Raw genomic sequence first — 9,160 nt, 5'->3', positions numbered from 1 at the left:
ACCAACTGGCCAAGCGCGCACCCGCCCAGACCCACGCGAGCCAACTCGTCTCGAGTACGATCCTTCGTGCTGGCTCTAACTTAAACCCCTCATCATCCGTCCCTTTCTGCCAGGCAATTCTTGAACGATGAGGCAGTGGGGGGGGGGGGTTGGGGGGCTGAACACATTTCCGCCACGGGTTCTCGCTCTTCGGCCGGTCTCGACCGCCTTTTCGTTTCGGTCTCAATCCTCGCCTCTTCTCCGGATCTGATGTACCCCACAGCCGCGTCCATCGAACTCCGGGGTCTTCTGTCCGCGTTCGCTTCCCCGCTCCTGTGTCGCAGCTCTTCAAGTGAATCCCCCCCCACCCCCCCTCCGGTCTCATTCCCAGCGAGCGGTTGTCGTCCTCCGCTCCCTGAACCGCGTTCATCCTCGTCGCCACTTTCTCAGTCTCTGCATTCTCGCGAGCCGTTGGCCGCGGCTTCTACCCCGTAACCAGCCAGCCCAAACTGGCCGGGCGTTAGCACGAGCCCTAGAATAAATAAATAAATAGCCCCACGTTTATTCTTGAATTCCTTACACCACTGCGCGCCGTGGCTCCGATTCAGGTAAAGTGGCGTGAGGGATGCCTCAGATTTCCGCTGATTAATTCCTCGCAGTCTCGACGGGAGAGCCGCTCCGGCGGACAGCTCAGCGGTAGGCAGCCGCTGCTTCATGAAGCATTCCCTCTGCTTTGCAGTTATTCGAATTCACTTAAGTAATCACCTGCTCGTGTTACGCGCAATCAGCAAAACCCCGGGCTCTCTGACCTCAGCACGCGTTCCACGTGTAGCCCTGCCCTAACCTCTGACCTCAGCACGCGTTCCACGTGTAGCCCTGCCCTAACCTCTGACCGCGCTAGACAACTTGAAGCCCGACCCTAACGCCAACGAACCTAGCCGATCAGATGGTCGCCAGATCTCTCGCTCTCGCCGAAAGCTCGCTCGACACTAATTTCTCAACAATCTAGCAAACTCGCCTCGATTCCTCCTACACGTAACCCTAAGCACACAAGCCAACCTGACGCTAGCCCTACCTCTAGCTGTAACCCGACTCGACTTCGACCCATAGCACCGACTAAACCCACGCTCCAATTCCACTCCGAACCATAACCGCCAATCCCAACCACGCTAGCCAGCCAAATAACACGTAACGTAATTTGCATGCCAAAGCCCTTGATCCAGGAAAAGCCTCACGAAGCACCAATGCTCCTGTTAAGGAGGGGTGTGCAACATTTTGATGATTGGTCAATTCTATGAATGCAGTTTTATTGGCACGTGGCAGGAAACTGGAGTAGCTGTAGAATACAAAAAAAAACCCATCCATAAGAGGTGATAACACGAATCTCTAGCACTAGCCCCTACAGCTCATCATTACCAAAATAGACAAAGCATATTCGAGCCCTACTGATAATCCTAACTGCACTAGCCAAGCAGATTTCTCGCTCTAACCCGATCACTCACTCGAAAATCTGCGCTCCAAAACCGGCAAACCGAGTTCCATTCCCGCTCACGGCAACACCAGTGACAATTATCCGAACCGAATAAGTACCTGGTGCGGTGTGTAAACATCGGCACTAGGGAGACAAAGGTGGTCGGGCGTGGTGTTGGCCACTTCACCCCCTTAGCTGCCGTGTCGGCCTTCATAGGTCCTCACTAACAGCACTTGTCCCAACCGTCTGTTGAAGGCGATATGAGGGATCTATGTCTTTGTATTTACGTATGCAAAGCAGAATCCATGTTAGGCATTACAATACAGTACACAATGTGAGTGTTGTATGTACTGCATGTATGTTGAACTTCTTTCGCGCGGTACATAGCCAACCGTACGAATCGGAGGTACGGGAATGTTGAGGCAGGCAAACGTGATCTTGACATTTCCCGATGTTCTTGGTAATACGTTCTTGACATTTCTATTTGAACAACACAGCTCTTCCTAGCAAAACAGAAGTTCTGGTCTCAACAGGCTCTACGCCGTAATGCTGATCACTTTGACACTGATAAAGATGGTTGTGATCACTATGGCTGTTATTATGCTACCGATGGTTGTGGTCATCCACACTGATGGTGATGGTTGTGATCATTATGCCAGTGATGATGATGATGGCTGTGTTAATATTGACATTTGATGGTTGTGATTATTTGAACGTTTGATGACCATTCTACGGCTATGACAGCAATTACAATTGTGACATCGCATTGATCGCGACGACAACGACGACGACGACTGGTGTGCGTGCGTGTCTCTCTGTGTGCGTGGCTCGCCGAGGCAGCAGCAGCAGCCATGCTTCGGAAGCCGCCCGTCATCATCTCGGACGTTCAGCCGAGCAAGGATGGCGTCTCAAATAAAAGCCTCGCACCTCCAAAAGGTGTAGTGCCCCATTCCCAACCCCCCCACCCACCCACCCTCGCCTTGTCCCACGCCGATTGTGTACGTGCTTCAAAATGTATTATTGCGCTCGTGACCCATGCATCAGATATGTATTTCTCAATGAACTCGTGGGATGCTGCCGTGCGGTGATGAGTAGCACAGCGACGTTTCGCCCGGCACCAGTTCCATTCAATCCCCCCTGGCGTGGTGGCAGTGGGAGGAACACCAATTTTCTGAGAATCTCCCCCACGCCTCTGTCCTTGGCGGCATTAAAGAGTTCGTCGATCGGCTGACTTCGGTGCGTAAAAAGTGCAACTCGGGTGTAAAAGAGTTGACTGACGGGGGCAAGAGTGTGGGCTGGGGGGAGGGGCTACCACTCGCTGCATCCGAGGCGTCGTCCGGCCACGCTCGTGAGAGGGGTTCCACATTCCCCTCTTGCGAGAGGTCTTCTCACGAGAACTCCCTTGGAGCTGGGAGGCCCTTCCGCCAGCAGCGGCTGCGACAGGGAGTAATTTCCAGGGCTGCAACGCTGCACCTTTAATACCCCTTCCATGTCGCTTCGAGCCGCATGCGGTTCTCAAAAGTGCCCGGTCCCCGGCACCGTCACCGAGGTGGTTCCAGGTGGTACCGTGGGGCCGCGACGCAAATGAAAAAATGATAACGATGTTTATTCGTGTTTTGGACATTAATTCTACCCTAACCCTAAGTTCTAAATGTCCCCCTTCTCCCTAAAAAAAAAAAACCTTATAGCTGCATTAAAAAAAAATCCGGTAATATGAATAATTTAGTATTGCTGGGATTTAGAGAGAGAAGTGAATGTGTTTGTATCACCAGGGGCGGGTGGGTGGGTTGGGGGCCGCGGGGGCGCTATGCAGTCCACGGCAATTTTGACATCGGCTGAGCGGTTCGGGCGGACCCAAACAAAGTTTGAGAAACACTGGGCATCGATGCCGGCGACTCGGGGAAGCGTGGTGAGAGATTATCTCTCGTGGGGGGGTGACTCAGTTCCCGACATCTGCCACTCGCTGCTCTGCAAGCTCCGTGCCTCTTTGCGGCAAGCCCCGAATTATTTCGACCCAGGCGCGCGCCCTCGGGATTAATTTAGCCGGCGGGGGAGAGAGAGAGATGTGGTGGCGAGAGTTTTATTGCGCCAGCGATGGGTTTAGAGCCGCGGCGATGAACCGTGAACAATTTGGCCGAGGTGCCCCTCATCCGCCACTCGGCTATTTTTGGCAAGAAATATTACCCCGCGGCAACCCGTGATTGCCGACGGCGACGATGACGACGACGGCGATGATGACGATGGTGGTGGTGATGATGAAGCGTGGAGGGCCGACTAACTCGAGAGGGACGGGTGCCACGAGCGACGGCGTGGAGCGATACTGGGACAGGGAGCAGTCGTGACGACTCACGTGGTAGTGGCGGCGGTGTAGCGGTTAGCGCGCTGCGCTACGAATCCCGGCGAGCCGAGTTCGATTCCCGCTCACGGCCAACACCAATGTCGATTATCTGAACCGGTCCGGGCCTCCCCTAGGTCGACTCAGCCTCAAATGATCGTCTGGTGCAGTGGTGTGTAAAAATCGCCACTAGGGAGACAAAGGCGATCGGGCGTGGTGTTGGCCACACACCCCCTCGTGTACCGTTTCGGCCTTCATAGTTCCTCGCGAACAGCACTTGCCCCTACAGTCTGTTAAGGCTACACGGGGGATCGTTGTCTTGTGTTTTGGTGGCGGCGGCGGCAGGGTTAATGGGGGCTTCATTGCACCAATGAGGGTTCAAAAGAGAGAGTAGGCGAAGGGATGGATGAAAGAGGCCCACACGGCGACGAGCGATGCTGGGGACAGGGGTTGAGTGTTCTGGAAGGAACCGGGAGCTAAATCGCACGCGGTGTGTGACAATGGATTCACGGGGGCTTCATTGCATCGGTGACAGTGGCGTAGTGACGACATTATCAGCTCAGGGGGTGCGGAGATCGGTCAGGTGGGACCCCAATATTTGATTTTTCCCCCACGGTCGCACCTAGGCAATTAAATATCGCGGCTCTCCTTGCTTGATGACATCATTACGCTCACGGACTCGAACATTTAACGCTCTAGGGGCACTCCGTCTTCGCAACATGCAGCTGCTACAGCTCCGTAGTGCCCCACTTGCAATATTACATCACCGCTTGAATTAAATTTAAATACACCGTGGAACGTAAATGAAAGCATTTTCATGAAAATTAATTTACGCCGCATTTTAAACGTTTGATTTTGTTCTTCGACACGGTTGTTGTTGACAACAGATCTCAAAGGGGGCCCCAACTCGCAGCTTTGCCCACCAGGTGGGGGTGGGGTGGGCAAGGCACCCCGTGCCACCATGCTCATTAGCTGATTGATTGATAACTCACAAAAGAGAGAGAGAAAGAGCGAGCTGGAAAGAATTACATTCACGCAGTGTTGGCAGGGGGTTGAAAGGCTTGGGTGGAGCGGTGGCGCAGTGGTTAGCGACGCTGCGCTTTGAACACAACGACCCGAATTTTGCCATCTCCCGGCAATCATCATCTGGACCGGTCGTGGACATCTCCCTGGTCGACGCAGCCTCAAACCAGCACCCGTACGGTGTGCTCCGTGAAAACATCAGTCATCTGCCACAGTTGCGGGCAGTCACAGGTAGGCGCTAGCTCACACGGTGGATCGTTTTGTTGTTCATTTTTGTGCTTCTTGTTGACGCGGCGCAGACAAGGCCCGGCGGAAGCAATCCTTCACGCTCAACATGGTGGCCTACACCCACCACACGGAGAAGGGCACCGTGCCGGAGGGGCAGAGCATCCCCGAGTTCGTGAACAAGCCGTACTCCCTCACTCTCATGGAGGGTGAGGCCCCCCCCCTCACCCCACCACCCCCCCACCACCCCCCCCCCTACCCCCCCCAACCACCCCCCCCCGCCCGCTCGGGACGCGACAAGACGACGTGCGCTCGTCCGTCACGGTGCCAGCGGTGGAGCTATCGAGCGTGCGCGTGGTGCAACTGCGCCCAGGGGCTCGCGACCCCGAGGTGGCCCTGGGGGGGGGGGGCAGCTCTGGGTGGACTAAGAAAACCCATGGCAACGGGGGTTGCCACCTGTCCTGGATTTTCCAGGATCGTATTCTAATTGTTGAGGCAGCGGCTGTCTTGGGAAATATGCAAGTCTCCCCGGGATGACATTAACAGTCCCAATATTTGCGAGAGACGTTTTTTTATAATCACGATAAGTCTTGTTGTTCTTTCCCCACACATCCGATTGGCACGGTTGGCTAGGTAAGGTGCGAAAAAAGTTCAACACACGTGTGTAGAACTTTTTTCTGGCCAGCAGGGAAGAAAAGGCGAAGAATCCTCTAGAGAGATGCTCTGTAGCTGCCACTAGCTGACGCCTTTCTGCCAATAGTAGTGTGAGCAAGCAATTGCAGGGATTCGCATTCACCTTTCTAGTGCATGTGTGTAACACTGCGCCCCATTTGTTTGTGTGAAAAGGGAAATCGGCCACCTTCCGTGCCCGAGTCTTTGGGAAGCCGACACCCACGGTGACCTGGCATAGGATTAACGGGGAGGAAGTGGTAACTGGCCCTGACTACAAGGTGCACTATGACCCGCGCAAGGACGAGCACATCATGGAGGTAAGAAACACATGCGCACGCGTGTGTCTGTGTGTTTATGCAATGTATTGTCGGGAGTGCTGCGCTACGAACCCGGCCACCCAAATTCGATTCCCGCTCACAGCCAACACCAGTGACGATTCGGTCCCTTCATGAGGTTAAATAGAGGCCTGCAGCGGAAATCCACAACAAAGAACAGAGCCCGCTTATGGGCCCCCTTTTGCGTGAGGTCCAGGGCAAATGGCCACTTCCCCCCCCCAACCCACCAGTGGCTTGTGCAACAAAACCGGTGACCCGAGATCGATTCCCACTTTTGGCCAACATCAGTGGAGACCATCCGAAGCGATGCCGGGCCTCCCCTAGGTCAACGCATCCTTAAACTAGTTTCTGGTTTTGTGTGTAAGCAACAAAACCGTGAAGATTCAGGCAGCGGGGCGTGGGTGCTGGCCACAACTCGATGCCATTCCGGCCTGTTGTGGGGCCCTCACGAACATAACTTCTTGGCTTCACGGGGATGTTTGTTCATGTCGGGCCATCGTGATGTGATGGTTAGCACAGGAGACTGCAATTCAGAAGTCACCGTTTTGAATCTCTCAATGGGAACGCTTCTTAAATCCCCCCACCTCTGACCACCCAGCAGTACCAATGTGTGACACCTACAGTCAATTCGCAGGTGGCATACGGTGGAGTAAACCGTGGCTATTCTCACCTTTTCCAAGATGTAAGGCCATCGTGGAAGAGAAGGTCAAGATGTCATCAGGTGTGTGGCCATTATGGCATCTAGTGATGTTATCCTGCCGTCACTCCTTAAATTTAAATTTGTCAATGCATTTTTTTTTGATAATTTTAACTCGTGATCAACTCATGCAGCTCAAAATATTGATCCAGAAAGGCCTTTAAGATTTTTGGTGGTATTTTAAGTCGTTTAAGTTTTACATTTTGGGAAAAAAAACATCCTTGCCCTTTTGTTGAATCTTTCCAATTCGGGTTGAAAGCGTTACTGCAGTATTTATGTCCGACTGCATCGAGGATGTGCGATACATCTCATAAGGGTGATCCAACATGAACAGAACTTGAGTATAGAGTTGTGTTGCTGTTAGGATTTTCCCTGTGAAATTGTACCCGATGAAAATCCTAGAAATTTACGCAGAGGGTTAGCCGTGCTCTCCCTGGCAGAGCCACTACCCGAGGACTGTTGTTTCGTCGTGGTCTGAATGGTCGCTATTTTAATATTTCCGATGACATGCACACGTTTGGAAAGTGTTGCAGAATCCATGAATATGCGTGATTTGCCTGCCTTGTTTCTTTATATTTGGTGAGATGTCTTCTCCAAAATTGACGGAAGGATTATAAGTATCCTTCCATCAATTATATACTTATAATCCACAGATCTGTGTCAATTGACTGCTGGCAGAAATACTTTCCCCACACCATGTCGATCATGGAGGTTGTTTGACCATGACCTACTGCATCGGTCGATCATCTCAGTCAGTCGACCCATGGCACCTGGGTCTGTCCCGTGACTTCCTGCCAGCGGGCGTTCGACACTTCACCTGGCCTTCAAATGCACATAGCCTTGCACAAGTGCCGTGGTGACACCACTTAGTTGTTGTTGTTCTTTGACCATACTTCACCATGATGATTAATGCAGTGTGTTGCAGAGGGGGTGGAACCAGCTCTGATGTCGGCCGTGGCTGGGATATCAATTTATAGTGCAGTGAGAGCCGCTGCCCAACTTATTTCTGGCCATTACTGTATTACTGTATAATTTATATAATTCACAATTGCAGGCAACCCAGCCAAGGCAACATGCTGGACAACCAACCCCCTAACTCCGGCTCTGCCCAAATTCCCACATTATAGAATTCCACACAACATTCATATGCCGCTGTTACAATCACAATAACCGTGTGACAATAATAAAGACAAACAGTGAGCGTGCAGCGGTTGGCACTAACATCTCCGTCAGACCCTTACCTATGCGTTCACCGTGACTAAAACGATGGAAGAAAAAAAAAAGGCAAGCCTGACCTTGGAGGCAATGTTAACTCTGTAAGTATAAATAACCACTCGGAAGATTGATGGGTGGGCGAGTGTCACGACGGTCAGCAGTCTCGACCCTGGCGCATGCCACCAAGAAACAACAACCGCAGTTCGATCCCTGAGATCCTGGGTTTGAATCCCGGTTTCAGCCCGCTTGTGATTGAGCCAGGTTCTCAATTGTGCTGTGCTTTTGTTAAAATCCTAGCCTGGTTACCAATGACTCCCGAAAATGTATGAAGGTAAATTGCAAAGCCTCACCGGGTCCCAACTCTTGTTCAGCAGGATCCTACGTTGGAGTGTTTTGCTAATTTCCTAAAAGAGTGTTTTAGATGTGGGGATACAAAATAAGCGAGTACCCAGAGCAAACCCATGCTTTTAAGGGGATAACAACCAAAGCTCTCCACAGAGTCACAACCCATTTGCTATACTGCAATCTCCAGGCCACCTTTGCAGCCGGCGGGTGAGTTTCATAAATCTGTTTGATCCAGCAACTCTTGCTTACAAAGCCCTGGACCTCAGGCGTGCACCACCACCACCAACAACACCAGATCCGTCCCGAGAAGTACACTGCGAATCGGGGCGACTGCCCTGGGCCCCGTGCATTGGGGGGCCCTGCTCTTCGATGTTTACGGTGTCAAATGTAATACTTATGGTTTAGTTTGAAGGCGGTGGGGGGGGGGCACATGGTGGAATTGCTCTGGGCCCCTGCACCCCCCCCCCCCTTTTTGTATGGCCGTGACCGCCACCGCACATGGCTCTAATTTGAGCCACGTGCGACTGGTCCAAGTCCAGGTCAGAGTGTCTCTGTTCTAGAGCCCGGGACAAGCGATTATTTAAGGAATGCATTACTCTCTACCGATGTATCGGTCCCGTTACTCGACGAATCGGACAACGCGAACGTAGTTGGGATGAAAGGTCGAGCGCCACCTCTTGTTCCCACACTTGCCGCCGTACTGAGGGCGATGGGTGAGGGCTTTGTGATGTCATCGGCGTCATCAAGTGCATCACCACCCAGGGCGTGGCTTTCAGGGGCTTTTAGGGAGCTTCCGGCCTTCGCGAAGGCACGACATGGGAGGCCACACGCCGTTGTTAAAAAGAGGCTCGAGCGATCGATCA

At 52.7% G+C, this 9,160-nt stretch overlaps 1 protein-coding gene across 1 annotated transcript in view; it reads left to right on the top strand.

The window, feature by feature from the left end:
• The first annotated feature begins 2,292 nt into the window (after positions 1 to 2,292).
• Positions 2,293 to 9,160, top strand: part of LOC144718771 (immunoglobulin-like and fibronectin type III domain-containing protein 1) — a 54,463-nt gene continuing 47,595 nt past the window's right edge. The window contains exons 1-3 of the mRNA XM_078594297.1: positions 2,293 to 2,386; positions 5,108 to 5,242; positions 5,880 to 6,022. Of these exons, the coding sequence (XP_078450423.1) occupies positions 2,302 to 2,386; positions 5,108 to 5,242; positions 5,880 to 6,022 (363 nt within the window). The 5' untranslated portion in view covers positions 2,293 to 2,301. The remainder of the gene's footprint in view (positions 2,387 to 5,107; positions 5,243 to 5,879; positions 6,023 to 9,160) is intronic.

Source organism: Lampetra planeri, chromosome 5, assembly GCF_965212315.1.
Source record: "Lampetra planeri chromosome 5, kcLamPlan1.2.h2, whole genome shotgun sequence".
Classification (NCBI taxonomy): Eukaryota; Metazoa; Chordata; class Hyperoartia; order Petromyzontiformes; family Petromyzontidae; genus Lampetra; species Lampetra planeri.
Note: the sequence above shows the minus strand (reverse complement) of the source record. Positions and strands in the feature narration are given on the sequence as shown.